This window comes from Saccostrea echinata, unplaced genomic scaffold, assembly GCF_033153115.1.
Source record: "Saccostrea echinata isolate AGI-Se365-2 ecotype Australia unplaced genomic scaffold, CSIRO_AGI_Sech_v1 ptg000086l, whole genome shotgun sequence".
In the NCBI taxonomy this organism is placed as follows: Eukaryota; Metazoa; Mollusca; class Bivalvia; order Ostreida; family Ostreidae; genus Saccostrea; species Saccostrea echinata.
In genome coordinates this window covers 489041-515567 of record NW_026889835.1, presented here as the reverse complement: position 1 = coordinate 515567, position 26527 = coordinate 489041, and the positions used below count along the sequence as shown (strand labels likewise).

General features: G+C 33.3%; 1 protein-coding gene and 5 long non-coding RNA genes across 7 annotated transcripts in view; 5 read left to right on the top strand and 1 right to left on the bottom strand.

Moving 5' to 3' along the window:
- Positions 1-2727: 2727 nt before the first annotated feature.
- LOC133177157 (uncharacterized) lies at positions 2728-5015 on the top strand. The gene is made up of 2 exons (XR_009719621.1): positions 2728-3638; positions 4227-5015. It is a non-coding gene; the product is annotated as an uncharacterized LOC133177157 (long non-coding RNA).
- A 2908-nt stretch (positions 5016-7923) lies between these two features.
- Positions 7924-10112, top strand: LOC133177145 (uncharacterized). Its single transcript, XR_009719609.1, has 2 exons — positions 7924-8316; positions 9381-10112. It is a non-coding gene; the product is annotated as an uncharacterized LOC133177145 (long non-coding RNA).
- Positions 10113-13780: 3668 nt separating this feature from the next.
- Positions 13781-15048, top strand: LOC133177146 (uncharacterized). The gene is made up of 2 exons (XR_009719610.1): positions 13781-14075; positions 14493-15048. It is a non-coding gene; the product is annotated as an uncharacterized LOC133177146 (long non-coding RNA).
- A 50-nt stretch (positions 15049-15098) lies between these two features.
- Positions 15099-26527, top strand: part of LOC133177148 (uncharacterized) — a 46093-nt gene continuing 34664 nt past the window's right edge. The window contains exon 1 of the long non-coding RNA XR_009719612.1: positions 15099-15282. This is a non-coding gene — a long non-coding RNA (uncharacterized LOC133177148). The remainder of the gene's footprint in view (positions 15283-26527) is intronic.
- The window catches only part of LOC133177144 (uncharacterized), a 65411-nt gene continuing 56432 nt past the window's right edge, over positions 17549-26527 (bottom strand). Inside the window, exons 6-7 of the mRNA XM_061312253.1 lie at positions 22086-22238; positions 17549-17810 (exon numbers count right to left, since the gene is read on the bottom strand). Of these exons, the coding sequence (XP_061168237.1) occupies positions 17598-17810; positions 22086-22238 (366 nt within the window). The 3' untranslated portion in view covers positions 17549-17597. The remainder of the gene's footprint in view (positions 17811-22085; positions 22239-26527) is intronic.
- Positions 21510-26527, top strand: part of LOC133177149 (uncharacterized) — a 31337-nt gene continuing 26319 nt past the window's right edge. For both annotated transcript variants that reach the window (XR_009719613.1, XR_009719614.1), the window contains exon 1: positions 21510-21927. This is a non-coding gene — a long non-coding RNA (uncharacterized LOC133177149). The remainder of the gene's footprint in view (positions 21928-26527) is intronic.

Below are 26527 nucleotides of genomic sequence, written 5' to 3'. Positions count from 1 at the left end.
GTGTTAAACTAGAATTGTTCAAAAGGGACAATACCCCTGATAGTTTTTTCAGAGAAAGTGCCAAGTTACTAAGACTAGTATTGGTGTTCACAATTTGTTTACACATTGAGTTAAAGGCTTTTAATTCCAAGAAACACTGACTTTTACAGTTGATGGCTTACTTTGACATTTGAACATGCGTTATGTATGGATATTTGTAATTGATAAAGGAATAAAATTATTTCGAAGTGAATATATGGACAAGACCTTGAACTTGACCAAATAAAATAGAAACTCATCTCGGAAAGATATTGATCTAATATCAATTCATTTTTCTTCATCCAGTGACCTTGAACTTACACATATAACCTTGAATAATGGTCAAGTCAAACTCTTAGGTCATAAGCAATCTTTGTATCAAAGAAGAACCCACCAAATTTATCAATACGAAAGATATTGACTAGAAAGGGAGAGGGCTAAAATAGGCTTTGCCTGCTGCCCAATCCCATTCACTTCTGTGAATAAAATTTTGTATAAATATATTGACTAGAAATAAATCATGCACTTTTCTTTTAGTGATCTTGAACTTGCACAAATTACTATGAGTCAAGGTCATGACAGTGGTAAATTCAAGTTTTTTGCATGGGGAAGAAAATAACAACCTCAATTCATAAGTAATCTTTGCGTAAATTGGGAACTCAAAAAGTTTATACATATAAGAAAGATATGGGCCGGACACAAATTTTGAAATTTTTCTCTTAGTGACCTTGAACGTGTCTTAATGATCTTTGGTTAAAGTCATGCGACATCCTTAGGTCATGGGCAACTTTTATAGGATCTTTAGCAATTTTTGTAGGAAAAAGTATACGTAGATTATAAAGTTTCACCATAAGAAAGATATGGATCGGACCCGTTTGCACAGGCAACCAGACAGCAATCGAAACGAACAGACATCTACACGGACAAGATAATTCCTATATACACCTCAAAACTTCTTTTGGGAATAAAAAGAAGAAAGAGGAAACGTATGGCTTATACAAGTCATTTTGTTTTATTAATTTCAGTTAAAAAAAACAAACAAACGTAGTCCTTTCAGTCAATCAATCCATAGATATATCTACTTCACAAAAAGAGTATTGCCCCTTTCTTTGAAGTCGATATACACAACTGTATCTGTGGATCTATATCTGTATAATATCAAACAAAAGTTGATAATGAAATTTTTACAACTGAAAAAAATGAACTTATATTTTAGATATTACTACTATAAAATGCAGAATTTCTCTTCATTTTCGTTGAGAAACAAATTTAAAAAAGGATGTGTTCGTGCAACACTGATGCCCCCAAATGGCAACATAGCAAAGGTCAAACATTTCTTACATGCAAATTTAATATATTGGTATCCAAAGTAGGGTATTCTCATTGGAAATACAATTGTGAAATATGAAAGTAGGCCAAGGTTAAATTTTTTTTTTCATAAGTACGGAAATCTCCAAGGTCAAGGCAATTAGTATCAATTATAAGGTCTTGCCATGAACAATACATATGCGAAGCATGGAAGCCTTAGCTCTAACCCTTCAAAAGTTATGGCCGAGGTTACCGAGTTTAAAATGTAGGTCTAACTCCAAGGTCAAAGGGTCATAATTCTTTATATTAAATAAAAGGTCCTGTCAAAAGGATTACATATGTGAAATATCACTAGCACTCAGCGTTTAAAAGTTATGGCCAGGATTGAAGTTTTTTCATAAGTACTGAAAACTCCAAGGTCAAGGTCAAAAGGTCATGGTTATTGGTACCGAATGAAAGGACTTGCCACAAAAAATACATATGTGAAGTATGGAAGCCCTAGCCCTACCACTTCAAAGGTTAGGGTCAAGGTTGTCAAATTTGAAATGTAGGTCCAAGGCTAAGGTCAAAGGTTCAGATTTGGTGGTACCCAAAGAAAGAAAGATCTTGTCACAAGGATGAAATATGTAAAGTATGAATGCACTAGTCCTTATCCTTTTCAACTTATGCTTTTTAAAGGTAGGTCAAATTTCAAGGTCAAGGTCAAAGGGTCAAAGTTCTTGGTATCAAATAAAGGAACTACTCACAAGGACTATATATGTGAAGTATAAAAGCCCTATCCCTTACCGTTCAAAATGTTATGGCCAAGGTTAGAGTTTTTTCACAAGGACAGAAATCTACAAGTTCAAGTTCAAAAAAGGTCATAATTGTTGGTATCCAATAAAATGTTTCCCCATAAAGAATATATGTGAAGTATAAATGTCCTGGTATCTACTGTTCAAAAGATATGGACAAAGAAAAAGTTTGGAAATTTTGTGTAAAAGTGGGTCAAACTACAAGGTCAAAAGGTCAAATTTGGTGGTATCCAAAGAAAGGTCTTGTCACAAGAAATACACATGTGAAATGAGAAAGTCAAAGCTCCACTAAATCAAAAGTCATGGGCAAGGTTAGAGTTTTTGCGGACAAACAAACAGAGGGAAAACTAGACATTTAGACGGACACAAAAAAAATTATGCCCCCCCCCCCCACAAATTTCTTTTACGGGGGCATAATAAAAGTCGTAATATAAAATAAATTACGAGGCTAAGATGTCTCCGAGTCCGATGATTGTTCAATCAATCGCACCTAAACAATCAGAAAACAACCTCGAAGTTTTTTTTTCCGATTCCTGACGTAAAAATACAGAGATGATGCAATTGTTTATTAACAAGTACCATTAACATAAATTTATTTATTCTTTTGACAGTGGAAGGGTCCCTCCCATACCCCTCCCCTGTAAAAATATGAAGATCTAAATATGGGATCCAGGGTGTTAGCCAGCCCCCCGGGCAATGTACACTTATTCAGAAATACATATAATAAAATTATAACGGTTTTTCTCAATTTTCACCGGGCTAGCTAAATATGTTCCGGGTCTTGTAACATAAATTCCTTTTGACAGTGGAAGGGTCCCTCCAATACCCCTCCCCTGTAAAAATATGAAGATCTATATATGGGATCCAGGATGTTAGCCAGACCCACGGGCAATGTACTCTTATTCAGAAATACATTTAATAGAATTATAAAGGTTTTTCTCAATTTCCACCGGGCTAGCTAAATATGTTCCCGGTCTTGTAACATAAATTCCTTTTGACAGTGAAAGGGTCCCTCCCATACCCCTCCCCTGTAAAAATATGAAGATCTAAATATGGGATCCAGGGTGTTAGCCAGCCCCCCGGGCAATGTACTCTTATTCAGAAATACATAAAATAGAATTATAAGGGTTTTTCTCAATTTTCACCGGGCTAGCTAAATATGTTCCCGGTCTTGTAACATAAATTCCTTTTGACAGTGGAAGGGTCCCTCCCATACCCCTCCCCTGTAAAAATATGAAGATCTAAATATGGGATCCAGGGTGTTAGCCAGCCCCCCAGACAATGAACTCTTATTCAGAAATACATATAATAGAATTATAAGGTTTTTTTTTTTAATTTTCACCGGGCTAGCTAAATATGTTCCGGGTCTTGTAACATAAATTCCTTTTGACAGTGGAAGGGTCCCTCCAATACCCCTCCCCTGTAAAAATATGAAGATCTATATATGGGATCCAGGGTGTTAGCCAGCCCCCCGGGCAATGTACTCTTATTCAGAAATACATATAATAGAATTATAAGGTTTTTTTTTTCAATTTTCACCGGGCTAGCTAAATATGTTCCGGGTCTTGTAACATAAATTTCTTTTGACAGTGGAAGGGTCCCTCCAATACCCCTCCCCTGTAAAAATATGAAGATCTATATATGGGATCCAGGATGTTAGCCAGGCCCACGGGCAATGTACTCTTATTCAGAAATACATTTAATAGAATTATGAAGGTTTTTCTCAATTTTCACCGGGCTAGCTAAATATGTTCCCGGTCTTGTAACATAAATTCCTTTTGACAGTGGAAGGGTCCCTCCCATACTCCTCCCCTGTAAAAATATGAAGATCTAAATATGGGATCCAGGGTGTTAGCCAGCCCCCCGGGCAATGTACTCTTATTCAGAAATACATATTATAGAATTATAAGGGTTTTTCTCAATTTTCACCGGGCTAGCTAAATATGTTCCCGGTCTTGTAACTTAAATTCCTTTTGACAGTGGAAGGGTCCCTCACATACCCCTCCCCTGTAAAAATATGAAGATTTAAATATGGGATCCAGGGTGTTAGCCAGGCCCACGGGCAATGTACTCTTATCTAGAAATACATATAATAGAATTATAAAGGTTTTTCTCAATTTTCACCGGGCTAGCTAAATATGTTCCCGGTCTTGTAACATAAATTCCTTTTGACAGTGAAAGGGTCCCTCCCATACCCCTCCCCTGTAAAAATATGAAGATCTAAATATGGGATCCAGGGTGTTAGCCAGCCCCCCGGGCAATGTACTCTTATTCAGAAATACATATAAGAGAATTATAAGGGTTTTTTTTCAATTTTCACCGGGCTAGCTAAATATGTTCCCGGTCTTGTAACATAAATTCCTTTTGACAGTGGAAGGGTCCCTCCCATACCCCTCCCCTGTAAAAATATGAAGATCTATATATGGGATCCAGGATGTTAGCCAGGCCCACGGGCAATGTACTCTTATTCAGAAATACATTTAATAGAATTATAAAGGTTTTTCTCAATTTTCACCGGGCTAGCTAAATATGTTCCCGGTCTTGTAACATAAATTCCTATTGACAGTGGAAGGGTCCCTCCCATACCCCTCCCCTGTAAAAATATGAAGATCTAAATATGGGATCCAGGGTGTTAGCCAGCCCCCCAGACAATGAACTCTTATTCAGAAATACATATAATAGAATTATAAGGTTTTTTTTTTTAATTTTCACCGGGCTAGCTAAATATGTTCCGGGTCTTGTAACATAAATTCCTTTTGACAGTGGAAGGGTCCCTCCAATACCCCTCCCCTGTAAAAATATGAAGATCTATATATGGGATCCAGGGTGTTAGCCAGCCCCCCGGGCAATGTACTCTTATTCAGAAATACATATAATAGAATTATAAGGTTTTTTTTTTCAATTTTCACCGGGCTAGCTAAATATGTTCCGGGTCTTGTAACATAAATTTCTTTTGACAGTGGAAGGGTCCCTCCAATACCCCTCCCCTGTAAAAATATGAAGATCTATATATGGGATCCAGGATGTTAGCCAGGCCCACGGGCAATGTACTCTTATTCAGAAATACATTTAATAGAATTATGAAGGTTTTTCTCAATTTTCACCGGGCTAGCTAAATATGTTCCCGGTCTTGTAACATAAATTCCTTTTGACAGTGGAAGGGTCCCTCCCATACTCCTCCCCTGTAAAAATATGAAGATCTAAATATGGGATCCAGGGTGTTAGCCAGCCCCCCGGGCAATGTACTCTTATTCAGAAATACATATTATAGAATTATAAGGGTTTTTCTCAATTTTCACCGGGCTAGCTAAATATGTTCCCGGTCTTGTAACTTAAATTCCTTTTGACAGTGGAAGGGTCCCTCACATACCCCTCCCCTGTAAAAATATGAAGATTTAAATATGGGATCCAGGGTGTTAGCCAGGCCCACGGGCAATGTACTCTTATCTAGAAATACATATAATAGAATTATAAAGGTTTTTCTCAATTTTCACCGGGCTAGCTAAATATGTTCCCGGTCTTGTAACATAAATTCCTTTTGACAGTGGAAGGGTCCCTCCCATACCCCTCCCCTGTAAAAATATGAAGATCTAAATATGGGATCCAGGGTGTTAGCCAGCCCCCCAGGCAATGTACTCTTATTCAGAAATACATATAATAGAATTATAAGGGTTTTTTTTCAATTTTCACCGGGCTAGCTAAATATGTTCCCGGTTTGTAACATAAATTCCTTTTGACAGTGGAAGGGTCCCTCCCATACCCCTCCCCTGTAAAAATATGAAGATCTATATATGGGATCCAGGATGTTAGCCAGACCCACGGGCAATGTACTCTTATTCAGAAATACATATAATAGAATTATAAGGGTTTTTCTCAATTTTTACCGGGCGAGCTAAATATGTTCCCGGTCTTGTAACATAAATTCCTTTTGACAGTGGAAGGGTCCCTCCCATACCCCTCCCCTGTAAAAATATGAAGATTTAAATATGGGATCCAGGGTGTTAGCCAGCCCCCCGGGCAATGTACTCTTATTCAGAAATACATATAAAAACTTATAATCGTATTAAACGTTTTCCCCCCTTATTTTGACCAGGCTAGCTAAATATTCATCATTTTGGTCAGGCTAGCTGCATTGGTTTGGGATCCTCAGTCTTCTTCTTTAAGTGATGTCTTTGCTTTTTTTCTTAAACACGGAATATACTGCGTTATTAAAGTTTTTTGAAAAAAAAAATTATTAGGACATTTACGGTAATTTGTATAGCGAACCGGGAGACAGCCTGGGGTTCGCCATTCGAATGGTGAATAGCGAATAACCGTCCAACTTCTGATTGCCTCTATTGTGACGCCATCTATGAGTTTATTGCAATTCATATTCGTATATTTACATTTGCAAATGTTTTCCTTTATATAACACTACTGAAAGCAAGCGCATAAATACAGGTATCGGGTCAAGAGGTCATAGATGTTCGTATGGATAAACGTTCGACGTAATTTCTCAGTGACGTCATAAAGGGTCGACGCGCGTTCAGTGGATTACATACATGCCTTTGGGTTTGAAAAATAATGCATTTCACACGTTAAAAGTCACAATCAGGCAAATTTAAAGTATGAATAAGTCACAAATGTAAATATAAGTAATAAGGTATCATTTTTTGAGTGTTATTGGGATGTAAAACGGGTTGGCACATGATCAAATTTTCCATAAAGCCCGAAACATGGAAGATTTGATCATGTGCCAACCCGTTTTACATCCCAATAACACTCAAAAAATGATACTTATTTCTTAAAAAATATTCATAATCATTCGCAGGCGAGAAATAAACAATTATATTAGTTGCAAAAGAAACATAAACAAGTGCTAAAAGTCTTGATTATTTGCACATTTACTTATCTACGTACTTTTACAATCTTAAAATTCTATTTTTAATATTTTTTGTTTTGGGGGGTCAGATGAACACTTTTACTTCAATCGTTAAGCATGCTGATCTAACGTTATCATATCGGTAATTTTCACCTGAAGGGTGGCTAAAATATGTTGTCTACCTAATTTATTGTTCAGTCTAAGTTCTTAATGATAATGAGTTGACTTATTTTGTAAACTTTTAAAATTCTTTACAGCAATTACGGTGCCTTTAATTAAAAAAATAAGTTCACATTAGATTTCTCAACTTGAAATCCGGAATAACATATAAACTCAATTTATTGGAAACGCGATTCACAAGGTGTTGTTATATCGAAACATTGTTGCGTTAATATAAAAAATATATGTTAGTTTCATGAATCGCGTTCATTGCGGCCAAAGTGAATTTTGAGATCAAAGATATAAAATCTGCCATTTTTGGAGAATATTTTGATACATGGTATGGTTTTGAAATTTACGTAGCGTTTGTGTAACGTTTTGGCGCCATTTTACATCCGTGATCAGATAGACCGGATCGTGTACAAAATATATCAACACTTTATTTCTGAAGATATCATTGTTTATTTTTGACGAATTTACTAGGCCGGTAGTGGTAACAACCGTATTTTGGTCGAGGTTAACTTCATTACCATTTTCTCTTGCCTGTCCATTACAAGATATTGCTTTAAATAATTTCTCTTTTTCTTAAACAACACTGATAAGAAGCGAACTAAGATCACTACTTATGTACAATATGATTAAACGCATATTCCTTGTGTTAAGAAATTCAATTTCGAGATGATTTTTGTTTTAATTTTCCCAATATTATTTACTTTTACTCTCGGTAATAAGGAATCAACACAACATGATAAAAGCTTTTCTTCATATAAAATCGGGTATGTTAACGAGGCCCGATCTAGTTGAAAATTACGAAAACGGAATGATAAAAAATTTTAATTCTTTGAAATATATTCGTATGTTTTATGCTTAGAAAAATTAGAGTGCAATTTTGTTACCTTGCCTTTATTGAAGTCAAATGGGGGCACTGTCAAGATATGGACCATTTGTCGTGTTTTTATACACAATTACATACTAAAACTATTTAATAAACAAAGAAATTTACAAATTTAAAAAAAAATACGTGATGAAATTCTTTGTTTTTCACATATATCGTGCAATTCTCATTCTTCTTATAAAAAATGAAAAGAAAATTGGAGGTAGCCTTTATTGCAGTGAAAAGGGGGCATGTCTAAACACAAAATTTGGATTTATTCTATCCAACTACGTATTTTATAGGTGTGTTCCCCGAATGGCTACTTGGAAAAAACAAGTAATTATCACACTCAATTACCTGGATAAGCAATATTTTAACAATCAGATATATTCATTCAATTTTATTATAATTAAGAGATTTTTTTTATTTTCTGAAATATACTGAATAAAAAAAAGATAAATGAATATAAATAAATAAAATTAAGATTTCAGAAAAATAAATTTTTATTGTACTTTTAATTTTGTTTTTTCCAAACTATTCAATAGTATTGATTGAGAATTTACAAACTATTATCCCCTTTTTGTGCTTCATTTTCAAACTCTTTTAAATAAATTAACATAAATGATCTTTTCTTAAAATAATATAGATATTTATGTATGATAAAAAAAGCTTGTCTAGTAATTCACTTATTTATCATTTTTAAAACATTCTTTTATATCATCATAGAATACAGAAGTTTATATTTCAATTTTTATAATAAATATATAGACGATTCAAGATAAAAACAGATCACTTTGATTTTTAAGGTATTCCTAAGTTAATAAGCTAATTGATGAAGGACCTGATAATATCAGTTCACTAGTTGAAATTTTTAATAAGCAAAACTATGTTAACAAATGTCAAAGAAAATGATGTGCTGAACTTGCCTAATGATGCAGTCCAAGTTTGAAGTTATACAAGAACAACACAAGCTACAGAACAGTATATATACAGATATACGGAGATGGACTAAATGACTTGTAAATATGTGTGATATGAAAGTGAAACAGTGCTATTTAATATATAATGTGAAAATCAGTGCTGCTAAACAATAGAACTTCAAGATAATTTATAGTTTTTAATATGTTTTTTGCTTGTAAAATTATTTATTTAAAAATATGTATACAAAATATTTATTCATACTAGTGCTCAAATAAATAAAGAAAATTGAATTGAAAATCCATTCAGTTATTTTAATAGTTTACATTCTAGTACATTATTCATACAGGTAAGTCTACCTGCACCCCTTAGAAGGCCCCTTAATTGAGTGTGATAATTACTTGTTGTTTTTTCCGAGTAGCCATTCAGGGAATAAACCATTTTATAGGTCGCAGTGGGTTTACATAACACCAACAAACGATTGCAATACTGTTTTAGTTTCTAAAAATAAAAAAATTCTTACATTATGAAATAATTTTCTCGCCATGCTTTATTTTTCTCTTAACACGCGACTTTGTTTTACGTGGAAAAAAGGGGTAGAGGGAGGAGGGGGGAGGGGGGTGGGTAAAGGCGAAAAAATTACGATTTTTACTAATATCATGTAATATATAGAAAAATAAAATATTTCGGGGGTTGCATTGAAATGATTTAGAGACTTATTTTATTTTTTTAAACTGAAGATAATCCATGCATATTTAAGTCCGCAATAAAAAAAAAGTGTGTTATAAACACTTCAACATGTTCAAAGGGAAAGACTAAAATCGTTTACTTTTGGTTGCAGTGTTTGTTTTTTTTAAACTCACAAATTGAAATCAAACAAGATAAATTAAAGAATTTGTACCAAAAAAATCGATCCCTCAAATTTATTAGGTTCCAAAGTTGTTTATTAATTTAAATATTTAAAAAAATTAATAGAAATGTCAACTTTCAATGCACAGTCTATAGAATAACCAGGTAAGCAAGATCAGCGAAACATTTTAGCGCAATATGACGTCATTTTAATTGTGACGTTATTGTGTTCAAATGTGACGGCAGTAATGGGTATTGTGACGTGCCTGCATGAGTCGACGCTGCGTTAATTAAAACGTATGCGCAGATCAAGTAGATCGGGCCTCGTTAATGAAGCATATAAGTCGTTTCTCAGGAAATTTTGACTTTTTATAGAAAATTAACTTTGATAAATTACCAAAACCACTGATAAAGGTAAACTGTTATTAACTATTGCATACAGATAAAAGAGTGTCTAATGCAAAGGTGTGTACCACCACCACGGCATCACGTGACTTCTTTTATTTATAGCTAAATTTTCCTTAATAAAAAAAACCTAACAGAACAACAATATCCCGGAGTTTAATAATTTCTTTGAGTAAATAATTTAGTTGAAAAACATCTATTTTAACTAAAAAGTGCTGCAAGAATCCCACTGTCCTTTCAGTAAAATAATTATTCCATACATCGGCACGAAACCTTACCGCAAGTTTTGAATTTTATACATATCTACCACAAATAACCAACGTCATTTTTTGACGTGATTGACTTTTCATACCTTGAGTACAAATCGACATTAACTGTTCATTCCTTTTCTCTCGGAATCTGTTTTGGCATTAAAAACAAGTCTTCTGGATGCATTTTACTTCTCGGAAATCAGATTCAACATTTCCTAGGAGTATAACAGTTTTTTTTTTCAGCGCGCAAAACTTTATAAAATGTTGGAAAAAGAACACCCTCCCCCCTTTTGACGTCATTTTAGAGCCCTTAATTGTTTGGACACTCGATAAAAAATGTACGATAAAATTTTATAGAACTTACCGAATGATGTAAAAATTGCAAATTTTACGGACTAATACCATCCCATCACAAACCTTAATGGGATTTTTTGATGTCAGATGTTCATAACAAAGGCGTTTTTCTCAGTATTAATGAGGGCGAAAAAACGTCATTTTCGAGGTTGCGCCGCCTAGACAAAGCATTGCTTACAAAAACATTATTAATTTATCAACAAAATAAAATCTATGATTTGTGGTTTTTTCTATAGATAGAAAAGATGATGCTAACTAAATATTGTAAAATTCATCGCTATACCTAAAACGGTTTTAATTTTATTGCGCCGGTCCACGAACTTTTTGATAACCCCTCGTATAAGAAGAGCTTGGAACTAAAAGTCCGAAAATTAAGAGTCCAAAATATTTAAAAAGAAAGGCAAAGAATTTAGAATTTTGTCTCGAATCTAGGAAGATGAAAGATAATGGCAATGACCCGATTTCTGGCAAAACAGGGTATTTTGTACTCAGAGGATACCCGTATTCATGGTCCCGGATATATAAAAGTACTTTCCATTGGCCGTCTTACCATTGCCCTGCCACCTACGCTTTGTCCGTAGGTCTGTCCGTTGACCTATGAACCCCAACATGGCACCACCCTCAAATACAGGTAAACATACGTTAGTAATGTTTATGGACTCAGTCCCCATCTCCGCACCACAGGAGTTCTAGCCCTAAGCTCTTTTACTTATCTACTTCAAAGTTCCCAGTTTTATTACTCTTGATCAAGAATCTTTATATAACTTTGCATTTCCATTCAAATTTTATTACTAAGTTTCAATGGACTCGATTGGTCTATTCTGATCACAGGAGTTCGCGTACTTATCAATTATACCGAAATTTTCATTAAATAAAAAAATACGTAATACCTATAAGGTATTACGTATCTTTTTTATTTACCGAAAATTTCGGCAAAATTGATAGGTACGCGAACTCCTGTGATTCTGATTGATTTTCCTACAAAGTGATTTACAAAATCATAGTTCATTGTACCAACAACAATATCAAATTTGTTCTAACAAGATAATTATGGTTCATGGAATTAAAGTCTCTTTTCCAATTATAAAGTCACTGTATGTGGTACACTATAATAATGTTCATCCTTGTTTGATAAACTTTCATTTTATTTTACCATCACTAATAAGTTCACTATTAATAACTAAAATGATTATGATATGAAATGATTATAGTCCAAGTTTAAAATGTTCAAATAAAATGACCCTTCTAAACCCTATAGGTTTACATTAAACATCATTTTTTTACAGTGTAGGCGTCGACAAATATTTTTGTATCTTTGTAGGACAATGTTCATAAGCTCTTGAAATACTGCGGGTGCATTACTTAAACCAAAAGGCATTCTGTTAAAATGAAATAAACCTTTATGACAAGCAAATGCAGATTTTTCTTTACTTTCTTCATCTAATTAAACTTGCCAATATCCGCTTTGAAGGTCTAGTGTAGTAAAATGTTTAGATTTATCCAATAAACTTAGGATATCATCTATTAGCGGAAGTGGATAGGATGCTTGTCTTACAATTTTATTTAATGACCGAAAATCTACACACATTCTTTGTGTTCCGTCTTTCTTTCCAACTACTACCAAAGGGAAAGACCAAGGCGATTGTGATCTTTGTATGATTTTTGCATCAAGCATTTCATCGATAGCTTTATCAATAATTTGTCTTTTGTTGAGCGGAGTTCTGTAAGGTCTGTTTTTAATTGGGGGTGGTCACCAGTTTCTATTTTCATTGTTACAGTTTTAGTGTGGCCTAACTCACTATCCTTTTTAGCAAACAGATCTTTGTTTCGTTGTACAATTGGCCTAAGGAGACACCTAAAGAAATAGAAACAAATTATGTGCCAACTCTTGTAGTTAACTTCTAGTACATGTAAGATAAACATTTAACACTAGTATTTTCGTCTGTCAAAAAGTTTCTTCCTTTTACGTTCATATCAATCTCAATTAATAATGTGATCAAATAGACCCTTCAACAAACGTTAATGAACCTATTTTGAAGTTAAAAAAAAAATTCCACATATGGATCATCTGTGAATCAATAAGTGTGACTGTCTACAGGTGCCAACTTTTTTGAATTGAAAATAGTCAAGAACGTAATGATTGTTTCTTTTTTTTGTTTTTTTTTTTACACCGAGTGGACAATATTCCAGCCATATTTAGAACGTAATGAAGAAATGACACATGTATTGTTACAAATTGTGAGGTACTTTAAAATAGATCTTCAACCTGCACAGCCTTTTGTCATATTTCATGGTCAATACAATGACCTTGTCAGCAAATACAATTTATCATTTGGTAAAATGCCGATTGACTTTTTTTTTCAAAGTGATTGTTAGGTCATTATTTACACACCGAGTTGTCCACCTATTTTCCGTTTTGGTTCCCGAACATGACAAGGAGAACACAGCGGATGTGAGCAGCAGGCAGGGAATGCTCACTCCTCCATGGCACTTGATCTCATCTCTGATGTTTTGGAGATCAGTGTTTGCTCCGCTCCTATTTTGTAATTTTCAATGGACTTTTGAGCTTGATTACTGTTCATTATCTCCACACATTCTATTCTAATTCTATTTCTTTGCAAAACTTAATCATCCTTCAAGGCCGTTTATCAATATTAACATGGTTAAAACATATTAATATTCTATGAAACTCAACACAACTGCAAATTTATGGGGGCTTTGTATTTACAAAATGACTAAATAAACAAGAGCATTAATCATATATTAATCATTTATGAATTTATTGAATTTTCATCACATGAACTGAGCTTCCACAGAATATAAATTGACAGAAATTGTGAGCAGTATATTCTATTAATTCGTCAATCAATTTACTTACATGCCATCTGACTTGTGATATACAAATAAATGACCAGAAAGTCATGGTCTATATATAGGTATTTATATACAACACATTACAATATACAACGTAAATACCAACAAAGTATTCATATCAACCAAGTATTCAAGTAAAACAAGAGGCCCATGGGCCTTATAGGTCACCTGAGCATTATGTAACAACTTTCCAGTGATTGAATTTGATTCATGTTTTAAGCCAGATGCTATGGCATTCGCAATTTTGAAAGAGGCACAATTGATCATCATAACTATACACTTAGCAGTTGCTTAGTTTGTTACTTAATAACATTGGCATGGTAGGGGAATTAAAAATGCATTTCAACTAATCAGTAATATTCAGCAATAATCAGTAGTGCCCCTACCACACATGAACCCATGACCCTTAGGTAGGGCTGGGACGATATATCGAGATATCGAGAATATCGATTCAATGTGAGGATGATACGCATATCGATACGTATGAAGAAATATCGAAATATCGCAAAAAAAATTTCTGACATGTTTTTTCTTTGTTTGTTTAATATTTTGGATTAGATATATAAAAATTAATATGCAGAATATAAATATAAATATGAAATACATAATAATAAACCCCACTTGTGTAAAATAATTTTGTTTTACAACAGATATACAACTTCTTTGAATAAATTATTCTCATTTGTGAAGAAATGTTTTGTTCATTTCAATACAAAATTTTTTTTAATAACTAATTCAACATATCGTGATACATATCGTATCGTGGCTCAAATATCGTGATACGTATCGATATAGAAAATGTTGTATCGTCCCAGCCCTACCCTTAGGCCTAGATCCACACATTGCACAATTTTTAAAAAGGCATCCTTACTTTTCAGAATTATTTGATTAATACATGTACCAAGGAGCAGATTTCAAACAATTCTTTCCTTTTCAGTCTATAAGTACAACCCATCCCTATGGTACTCCTGACCCTGCAGCCATAAAATTCACAATTCTGGAAGATTAGGGCCCTTGCTCATAACTATATAGGTAGTTCATCTGCTTAAAACCCAGGAGCAGAGAAGAAAATTTCCAAAGAATTCATTTGTTTTCACAATATAATCAATAGAGCCCCGCCCTAACACCAGAACCCCTGACCCTGGGGCCATAAAATTTACAATTTTTGAAAAGGCACTCTTGCTCATCATAACTATGTACTTAGTTGGTTTATTTAATACCTAGGATCAGAGAAGAAGATTTTCAAAAAATTTCTGTATTTTCACTATATAATCACTACAGCCCCGCCCTAACACCAGAACCCCTGACCCTGGGGCCATAAAATTCACAATTTTGGTAGAGGCCCTCTTTCTCATCATAACTATGCACTCAGTTAGTTTATTTAATACCCAGGAGTACAGAAGGAGATTTTCAATAACCAATGAGCCCCCCCCCCCCCCCTCAACAACAGAACCCCTGACCCTGGGGCCGTTAAATTCACAATTTTGGTAGAGGCACTCTTTCTCATCATAACTATGCACTTAGTAAGTCTATTTAATACCCAGGAGCAGAGAAGAAGATTTTCAAAGAATTCATGTATTTTCACTATATAATCAATAGAGCCCTGCCCTAACACCAGTACCCCTGACCATGGGGCCACAAAATTCACAATCTTGGTAGAGGCACTCTTGCTCATCATAACTATGCACTTTATTAGTCTATTTAATACCCAGGAGTACAGAAGGAGATTTTCAAAGAATTCATGTATTTTCACTATATAATCAATAGAACCCCACCCTAACACCAGAACCCCTGAACCTGGGGCCATAAAAATCACAATTTTGGTAGAGGCACTCTTGCTCATCATAACTATGTACTTAGTTGGTTTATTTAATACCCAGGAGCAGAAAAGAAAATTTTCCAAGAAATGATGCATTTTCACTATATACTTATTTAGCCCCGCCCTAGCACTAGAACCCCTGACCCCAGGGCAATGAATTTCATAATTTAGGTAGAGGACTCAATGCTGATCACAATCATGCAAACAGTTTGACTGCTTGATGTCCAGGAGTAAAGAAGAAGATTTTTAAAGACTGCATGAATTTTAGTGGTTTTGGCCCCACCCCTCAGGCCCCAGGGGGGCAGGGATCATGAAATTCATAATTTTTGTTCTCCTTCACCCATAGATGCTTTGTGCCAAATTTCATTGAAATTGGTTCAGTGGTAGCAGAGAAGAAGCTGAAAATGTTCAAATGTTGACGCATGACGCACAACAACGGACGGAAACGGATAGCAATAGGTCACCTGAGTAAACTCAGTAAAAATATGCAAAACATAATACACTATACAAAGCATTTACATGTTTACTGTATTCAAAACAATAAATGAAGTAATCTGCATATTGAAATGATATCTGTAAATAATACAAAAATATGAGATCTAATTTTTCTATAAATATAAGGAACAGATTCTAAACATTATTATGAACAAAATATACAGATGAAAGTCACAAACCTGTTCAATATTTATCAATTTATAATTTTAAAAAATACAATACTTCTCAATAACTAACAAAAACAAAGTTGAGAAGAATAGTACAACATTCCTGAGCCATCTTTAAAGTTATTTGACAACAATTGATTATGTACTCTGTTTAAAGAACATACAAATTTATTGCACATGCACACTGCAGGAAAATTCAAATTCAACAATAATTTCAGGAGATTTTGTACTTTATAACATGTTAACACTCTTTGTAAATCAATTCAAAATGCAACATAAAATTCAAAATATAGGTCATGGTGACCTACTTTTCAGCTGACGTACTCCAAGGACATGAGATGCATTAAATGACAAAGTTTGATGATCATAGGCCTTAAAGTGTCTGAAATGTCGATAAATTAATTTGAAAAAGAATGCCACTAAATTGAAAAAGTAGGTCATTGTTACCTACTTATGAATGAACATGATATGACGTCTTAAGTAGCATCGGTGTGTAACACACAGTATAGGCATTTGATGTTACTTTTTACATAAATTTACGAAAAGGTTTTTTGATTTATGAAAACACTATCGATGAGATTTTTTCTTTCATAAAATGCTTCGAATAGTCGACTATTGTTCGAATAATGCAATCCAATGTTCGACTAAGGAAAATAAATATTTTGACATCCCTAATTTTTGGAGTTATCCTTCCTTGCTGAGGATCATACATCCTTAAAGTTTAAGCCAATTATATTGCAGCACACATGCATGCGTGTAATTTCATGAAAATTTTATATATTGTAGAACATCCTTATGTATGACTATGTTTTAAAATTATCATTATTAGATCATTATATAAAGAGTTTTGAAGCATTTCATCAAAAATGAAAAAGTTATGGCTATATTAAGTATATCAGTCATTCCACTCATTTCATGCCCGCAAGTGCATGCTTATTAGCACAAAATGACCTTTGTTCCACACATCTACACAACATTTACCCTATTTACCCTAAAAAGGTTTTAATTCCATTGGATGAGTAATTTGTGAGAACACTCGCTGACAAAAAAAGTAAATCTGTAGTCTGAAATGCTGAACCAAAGGGACACATTTTTCAAAAGTCTGACATTATAATTCCTGCTAGAAGTCCATGAATAAAGATATAATGCATTTTCAATATATAACTTACTGGCCTAATCTTTGAGACTGGTTCATAAAAGCCATGAATTTCAAAGTGTTAGTATAGATATCATTGCTACTCATGTCAATAATGGACCTGGTAAATGTCAATAGTAAAGAAAAACTGTCCAAAATAGACAAATACCCCCTGCTGGGATTTTCACAGGGGGTACCAAATCAATAGATTCCTGTTTCTAAGAGGTGTTAAAAATTTGATTAAACAAATTTTTAAACAAATTAAATGTTCCCTGTCATATGAACAATCATGATCAATGGACCAAATGCAGCTAATCTATTGACATGATTCAAAATACTTGTATTTGCTTGTATTTTGAACTAATCCTAACCAAAACATAAATTCTGCAATTTTAGACCTGTCCTCTGCTCTTAATATGTCAAATGGCTCAGTGTAATGAATCTTCCCAGGATCGTCTGCTGTTCCTTTGTCTCCAGAAAATAGGCCCTCTGAATGCTCTTTTGACATTTTCAGGAGAACAAAAATTAACTACAAAGAAATATGGAGAATTCAAAAAAATATTATAGTTTGCAAGTAAGTGTAAAGTTTCACATTACGTCATGATATAGTTGACAGCTGCACTCAAGGTAAATTGTACACGCCTCCTAGCCACAAGCTTTACGACTGGATCGTTCTTCTTATCCCTGATTGGTTGCTCAAGCAACAGACTATTTCCATGTCAATGTTGATAATTTGAGTTGACCAATCAAGTGAATTGTTTATGCTGGGTGCATCTGACGAAAAGATCGTGACATAATGTAAAACTTTACACTTAACTGCAAACTATAATATTCAAAATGTACTATTAAAGTTGGACTTTTCAAACATTTAAGGTAACAAGAGATCCCTGGGCCACAATGCTCACCTGAGTAGCATTAGCCATTGAAGGATTTTTATGATTGTCCACCTTTATTCCTTTGAAAACAAAGATATGTTTGAGAAACACTGATGCCCCCATATAACAACATAGGGAAGGTTAATTTTTCTAAAATACAAGTCAAATATGTTGATTACCCAAGGTAAGGTCTTCTCACAAGGAATACAATTGTGAAATATGAAAGCCCTAGCGCCAACTGTTCAAAAGTTATGGCCAAGGTGCAGCATTGTTAAGGCTGAAATAAGGAGGTGGGGCCTAATTTGTACGGGAAAAGTTTACTGTGACGTCACACTAAAATATGACTTTTATGTATTCCTCATAATACCTGAAAATTAAATAATTTGCAACTTTTAACTGTATTAGCTTAATAAACAATAATAAAACTTATCAATGCACTTAAAAATGATGCTAGGTAAATCCAATACAGCAGATTATAAACAGATCACTGATCTTGATTAGCTTGTCAATCATGACATCATTTTGGTAAAAGTGATGCATTTCATGTGCTGTGAAAGGCAAATTGGGGAATTTTTTAACAATGAAAAATGCGTTTTATTATAAAACAGAATGTTATTTACATGTTTTAAATAGGCTATTAATACCAATGTATATCATTTGTTCAGTGCGATTATTCATGAACTATCGAAAGAATGTATTTAAACTAGAAAACTGACCAGTCAGCAAGGGCCCCGCCATGGGGTAGAATTATAAGGGTGTAGCTTATGGAATTATTAAAAAATATATGACGAATAAGAAACAGCAACTGTATTCTTAAAATTTCAAGACAATTCCTGAATATCCAAAAACCTGTAAATAATATTATTGTATTTATTTTACATAAGGCAGTAAAGAACAACTCAACACTGAATGTATATCTAAACAATAATGGAGCTTGTGTTATATAAAATGCCAGCCTTCATGAATGCAAATATATATCATGAAGGCATGACCTTAACTTCAAAACAAACAGCAGTTGAAGACAAAGGTTTTTATTAATCTTAAAGTGACAGATAAAGATAAGCCTTCTAAATTTTCTGCAGCAGACTAAATAATTAATCCCAAGGGATTAATTGTACTTCTCCCTCATCATTTTCTTCTTAATTTATAATAAGAACTTTTTCAGTAATGATAGAATGAGGTTTTTATCCTACTGCCTTAAAAATTAATAATATTGTTGAATTTTCATGAAGCAAAAAAAAAAAAAAATATATATATATATATAAATAAAAATGAAAAAAATATATCTTCTTTATTTAATGAATTCAGAACTCATTGTGTAAGGTATTTCAACAAAAATACAGTAAAAACATTTATACTTCAATCCACATTTCAGAGTGTTCATAGCATTCCAAATGGACTTAACTTCAAAACAAACTTCATTTGCAGACAGAGGTGGTAATTAATCTCAATGTGACAGATAAAGATAATGCTTTGGATTTTCTTCAGGAGGAAAGCTAATTTATCCCAAGAGATTCATTCATTGCAGTATTCAGTTTACAATCGGGACATTTTCAGAAGTTATCTCTCTTTGCCAATTCATTCTTATATAAAGTTAAGGAATCTACCCCACCACCCCAGCTCCAAACCAGAGGACATAGAAAAACAAACTTAGCTTCAAAATATGTCTTTTTGCCTACTGAACTAACACACCAAATTTGAACTTAATTGGACTACAATAAAAAAAGTTATTAGGAAAAAACAGAAAATTTGTGGACGGAAGAATGACAGACGGACAGACAGAGTGATTACTATAGGGCACCCGCAAATCCTTGCGGGGCCCTAATAATTTTGTCATGTTTTGTAATGTTCAGGTTAGAACAGGGAATTAATTTTAGACCCTAGATTTACAAAAAAATCTTAAATCAGGTGTAGTGCCTGAAAACTACCTAAAGAATTTTCCTATATGAGTCATTATCAAAAAACGCAGAAAAAAAATATTTGAAAAATCAACAAATTCCTTGCAATTAGAATTAATTTTTTTTTTAATTGTTACTATAAAACACATATCTGAAGAACACAAAAACACTTAACTCCCACCTGGAAATTATTTGATTTCAGAGTAAGAAGAAATCAAAATACTGGTTCTCCTAAAATTTTGTCCTTCCTGTTACAGACACAACAATGCAAGTTTTACTAAATTAAGGGGCGGAAAATAATTATAAAATTAGTTCAGACTAGTTTGTGAAACCATGACAAATTACAGTCTGCGTTTTTGCTTAGTGAACGGAAGTGACGAGGAGACGACTTTTTTTACCAAAATACACAGTTCTGCAGATCAAAAGTCTGAGACACTGTTTTGAAGTAAACTTTTGAAGAAATTTGGTTGATATACACTATAAAAATGTCTTTCAAATGTATTTGGAGAATAGAGTTCTAAACCGCTGATGCAAATGAAATGTCTCTAATTACCGTATATGCTCGCCTACAAGTCGGTCCGCCTATTAGTCGGTTGGATTTAATAAGCTTGCATATCAGATGGACTGACCTCATATAAAACCATACTTTTAATAGCTCGCCTGTAAGTCGGACAAAGAGTTTTAGACCAGAGATTAACTCCCAAAAAACCGACTTATAAGCGAGTATATACGGTATTTTTCAAATACCTGATTTGCATGTGAGAGTTATGCCCTTTTAAAAATGCAATTAATAAAATAATCTTTTTTTCCTTAAATATTTGTGTAAATCTACAAAACGTTTGAAAATAAAATTTTGATGAAGAATTCGTACAAAAAAGCAAGAATATATCTATTGTTGAAATTTTACATGCATATTTGGGTATATGGGGAACATCAGGAATTAGTCCTCTCCTCATTACTTCCGTTCAATAAGCTTTTTACGGAGTTGGCAACCTTGTTTATTTTTATATAGAGAATGTAGGGTAGATTTAATAGAACGTTTGTTTTAGGTAATTTTTCGATTTGCTGGTATAGATCTTATCACAAATATGACATTGAAAGATTTTTTATGAGAAAAAAATCGAAAAAGCCCAGGGGTCTATATCGAAAGGGGGGGGGGGGTGTCCTGTCCTCAAGCACCTGTGGTCATACATTTTGGCATATTGAAAGCATGAAAATGTGAAAACATGGGACATTGATAAAAAGAAGCAATGAGCACTTGTTGCTTATTCTTTAAAACAGGTATAATATTATAGTAATAAGCAATTAAGTTGGAATAAGTGCATAATGTGTTTTATTTGATTAAATGAGAGAAAATTCTTATTGTTCTTCTTTGATGTTATTTTTCCCAATTGAACCGGTACCAGACCCTTTCCCAATTGGTGGGAAAAAAATTGCTGGTTTCTGGAGAGGTTGAAACTAGAACTGTCCAAACGGGACAAAATACCCCCCGCTGGGTTTTTCAGAAGTACGTTTTTCCATAATAAAGATATGTATCAAACACAAATTATGAATTTTTTCTTCCAGTGACCTTGAACTTCCCCAAATGACCTTGGGTCAAGGTCATGACACACCTTTGGGTCATGGGCAATCTTTGTGTGAAATGAGAACCTACCAAGTTTTTCCATAATAAAGATATGTATCAAACACGAATTATGAAATTTTTCTTCCAGTGACCTTGAACTTCCCCAAATTACCTTAAGTCAAGGTCATGACACACCCTTAGGTCATGAGCAATCTTAGTGTGGAGTAGTAGATTCTAATGTCCCTTTGTAAGAAAGATATGGACCGGACACGATTGCACAGACAGACGGACAGCTAGACAGACGGACAAGTTGATTCCTATATACCCCCTAAACTTCGTTTGCGGGGGGTATAAATATGAAAAGTTACAGAAGACACATCAGACATGGACACCCTTTGGTCAGAAACATCACTTGTGTAATAAATATCAATTCAGAAAATACTGTATATTGTTTAAGCAATTTTTACCTTTGTTTCCATGCAAATGATTCCAAGAGAATGTGGATAAAATACAGAGTATTGTGATTGGCCAAGAAGCTCTCCTCCAACTTGCCCCATAATGTTTTTTCCTACAAGCTGTCTTATATCTGTAGTATCTAGATTTAATGGCACTTTTTTTACCTACAATTTAAGAAACTAAATTCAAGGAAAAACCTTATTTTCCTATATTATACCACTTTTCATTAAGTCCATGAACATCTAAAATATTCAAGTCAGTCCATGATGACATGGATTTCTTTTTAAATAAGTGAAATTCATAAACATTTATAACAACAATTCTGGCATTATATGAAAGATATTAAACTCATTTGATCTTTATGGGATATATTTATACAGAATTCTTAAATATTACGAATGAGCAAGTATTCAGGAGCAAAAGCTTAATCAAGAAATAAGAAATAAACTTTGCATTTTCTTGAAAGTTGCAAAAAACCTCTGAGGTCCAGAAAGTTGTTAGAAATGTCCATTTAAAACCAGAGGGTAATTTGCTCATTTACTCACAGTTTGATTACTGATGATTTGAGCTTTTGTTGGATTAAAAATCCTTTAATTATTTATAAATTTGTTTAAAACATATTTGAATTTTTTTTAAGAATGTAAAAAATGAAATCAATTTTCCATTTTATTGCTTTATCAGTAAATCATGAAGTCCAAATATTGTGGGAAAGTTCGATTGGCACAGCTATAATTCATTTAACTTTAAACTTAGGAAAGGCCATTCCAAGCTTTTTATTTCTTAAAAGTCTGCCCTAAATTCAAAAAGCTATCTTTCTATCTGAAAAAAACCCTGCTCAAACAAAAAAGGGAAAAAATACATTTTCAGGACAATTCTAGAATATTTGTCATCATCATCAGTATTGGATTTTTGCTAGGAGCACTGACTTTTACAGTTGACGTCTTACTTTTACACTAGGACAATGAACGGAGGTTCCTTTATGACATAAATATTTAGTTCAACTATTAATTCAATGCAAATAACGGGTTATTTCAAAGCACAAATAAGTTGTCCTTAAGGAAAACGACAACCACATTACCCTCAATTCTTGGCTTGCCCCGATTTTTTACCCCGCCTCGATTTTTAAAATTTCTGTTTTTCTTTGTCTTAATTCTGATCGGGATCAGAATTCAACTACCACTCAACTTTGGATTAAGTACAGTTCCACCTAAGAATCAAGCAAAATCAAATTTTTGTGATAAGTCAGTGTTTGAGAATCGACTTGAAACTTCACTTGGTTATGTATCAGGACATATGTACATGTAATACATATATTCAATGATTTGAAAATGTGCAAGCTTGTTCTAATTTAATAGGCAATTTATTGAGAAAATATTATAAACATAAGTAATACAGATCTATACAATGGTATGGACACTGAAACCGTAAAAAATAAAAACAGCAAACGTTATGAGAAAAAGTGATAATGAACAATGAATAAGCTTTTTAAATATTTTAATTTTAAATTTTAAAAAGTTTGGAAAATTGCGAGTCTAGCGTTTTTCTACCATGATAAATATTTCCAATATTAGTGAATTTCAGCTATCGTTCTTGATTTATGACCTAATTTACCGCTTGAGTGTGTTCCGTTGTTAAGTACGCCGATCAAGAAAAAAACAGAATAAAATTGATTCAACATTGAATTTGGCATTTTATTTTAGTTTAATTAATCTTCTGAAAATTGAGGAATGTCTAACTTCAAACTAAATCTATAACATATCCTTATCCTTGTGTGTAAGTTTGATGAAAATCTGCCTGGTGGTTATGGAGAAGAAGATTTTTTAGCAACCCGTACTTTTGGTTTTGTTTTCCTGATTATCTCCCCTTGTTTAAGAGTCTCAACCCTTATTTTTTTTATAAATGATAGCCCCTGGGCCAGGGATACCCTGTGACAAATTTGACACTGATTGGCCAAGGGGTTCTTGAGTTATGGCCCATTTTCTAAAAAGTTAACACACACCGCACGAATGGCCATAGCATTACCCCTGCGAGATGATATTCATGACTTAAAGAACTTTTATGAGTTGTTCATCATTGTTCATGAATGCTCATAAAAGATTCATAATAGTTTCATAAAAGTAGTTCATGAATATAATTCATGAACACATTCATACTGAAAAAAATTTATACTTCATGAACAATGATGAACCTTTATGAAATTCGAAAATCTTCAACATTACACAGCAACACAAGTTTCATGATTATTCATGATCATTCATGACTCAATACAATTTAAATTCTATAATGATTTAAATTTATTGATATTGAATTTTAAGTACAATTTTAATTAACTGAGTGTTCTCCATTGGTAATTGCTTAACAATACATGTATTACAATACTGTTCAATGTTGAAATGGAAAGACTACTGTGGAATCATCATTGTTCGTGGGGGACCAATGTTCGTGGATTTCGTGGGTCACCCTTACCCACGAATTTACATCCCCACGAATGTTTATTTTGTAAACATATTGATTAATTGAATCTACCGTATAAACGAGTACCCACGAAATTACGTCCCCTCGAACAAGTAAAATTTTGCTTGTCCACGAACAATGACCCCCACGAATTAAAATGATTCCACAGTAAATAGACAGAAAAGCTTGTTGGATTTTTTTTAACATCATTATAGACTATCAGTAATAAGTTGCAAATCAGGGAATTTACGTAAATTTACATCTTAAAATGCAAAAGATGTATACAATTGTGGTACATACACATTAACATGAATTGTATTTTCTCATGTCCATTTAAGAAATGCATGAATCATCAATGTTTTCAAGTAATGATAACCATCACTCTCAGTCCAGTATGTTAAAAAAAAAAAACAAACTATTTGATCCCTAAAACTTATAATTTATTATTTAAAAAAAAGCCTTCATGCCTATTGCAACATTTTTGTTCATGGGCATAAATGGTTCTAAAATTTACAACATATATATTTATTTTTTTTATAAGGTAACATCTAAAAGTAGAAAATAAAAATTGTGAGGTTAATAAACATGTTGCCGATCATCTGAAAAGATATCATATTAGTCTTGTCTATGATGTCAGTTTCAAATTGTGTGCTTGCATGAGAAGATCCAAAACAACTTGGTTCCATAAGAATCATACGCCTGTCAATTCTCCTTCACTGATAAACATAGCTGATTCTTGCCGCTGATTCTTCAGTCTTTTGGGATATTTCAGTTCTACAGTTGTTTCTTTGTTAGACCTGTAAAAATTGTACGCTCTTAATGAAAGTTATATTTTAAATGAATAGACATTGACAAAAAACAAAACAAAAACAAACAAAACATTCAGCAACTATCTGCATAGTTTCAAAGTAGGTAATCTATACATCTAGTATGCCTGTGATGACTTAAGTTTCAAATTATGTGAATAATTTTGATGTATAAATAGAAACACAATCGTTTTCCCTGAATTCAATAAGTTAGATAATTAAAAAAAAATATTAAGTTTATATACTTTATAAAAATATTTCAACATAATATCGGTACTTTTTGCCTATTAAGTAATCTGTGAGGACATGGATTGTGTCAAACTCTGTCAACTAACAACACTGTATACATAATTTTAAATCGTATTTTATCTCCCTCTTGTTTCATTCTTGAGAAAAAAGCAAATGCCTTGCCAATCTCATTTTTAAATTCGAAGAAACCAAACAATAAATAGGGCCATAAAAATATAATTAATTTAAGAACATATGAAACAACAACCTTGCAGCTTGCAGGTTGTGCACACGATATCCATCCCCCGATTGTAACATGAATAAAACAGATAAAAACTTACTCGTGTTGTGAGCTGATGAATGCAGGCGGAACAGTGCTGGTCTTTCTGTGGATGATGTTTGGATGGTTGTACATTTAAAATATAACCTCCAATGCAGTCTATATTGTAAATTCTCAAGTTCACAAACTTCTATCGCCCACCGAAAAACAAAAAGGCCGCCATCTTTTTAGCGGGTGGCGAGGCAATTCGTATCAATAATTTTTCACACCCTTTTTATTCAAAGATTTTTTTGAAGTTTGTTGAAACGTTGGCATAAATATAATAAAAAAAGTAAAACTTTATTTAATAGTACCAGTCCACGATTAACTAGGCCTATTTATTTACCATTTTTTATCAAGGTACCCCAAACAAGAATACATTGGCGGCCAATTAATATTACGGGTATGATTTGAATCGCCACCTCAATCGTTTTAGAAAATGTCGTTTGATTGGACGCTTCTGGTAGCTGATTTATAACATCATTACTGATTAGTTAAGCAGTTACACGAGGGCCAAATTTTCAATAGATTGAAAGGAAGGAATATGTTGCATTGCATTGTCATCAGATTTTCGATGGATCTAGATTCTGTCAACATTTTTTTAATGGAGTGTTAACCATTATTTTCATCGAAAGGAAGGACTGCA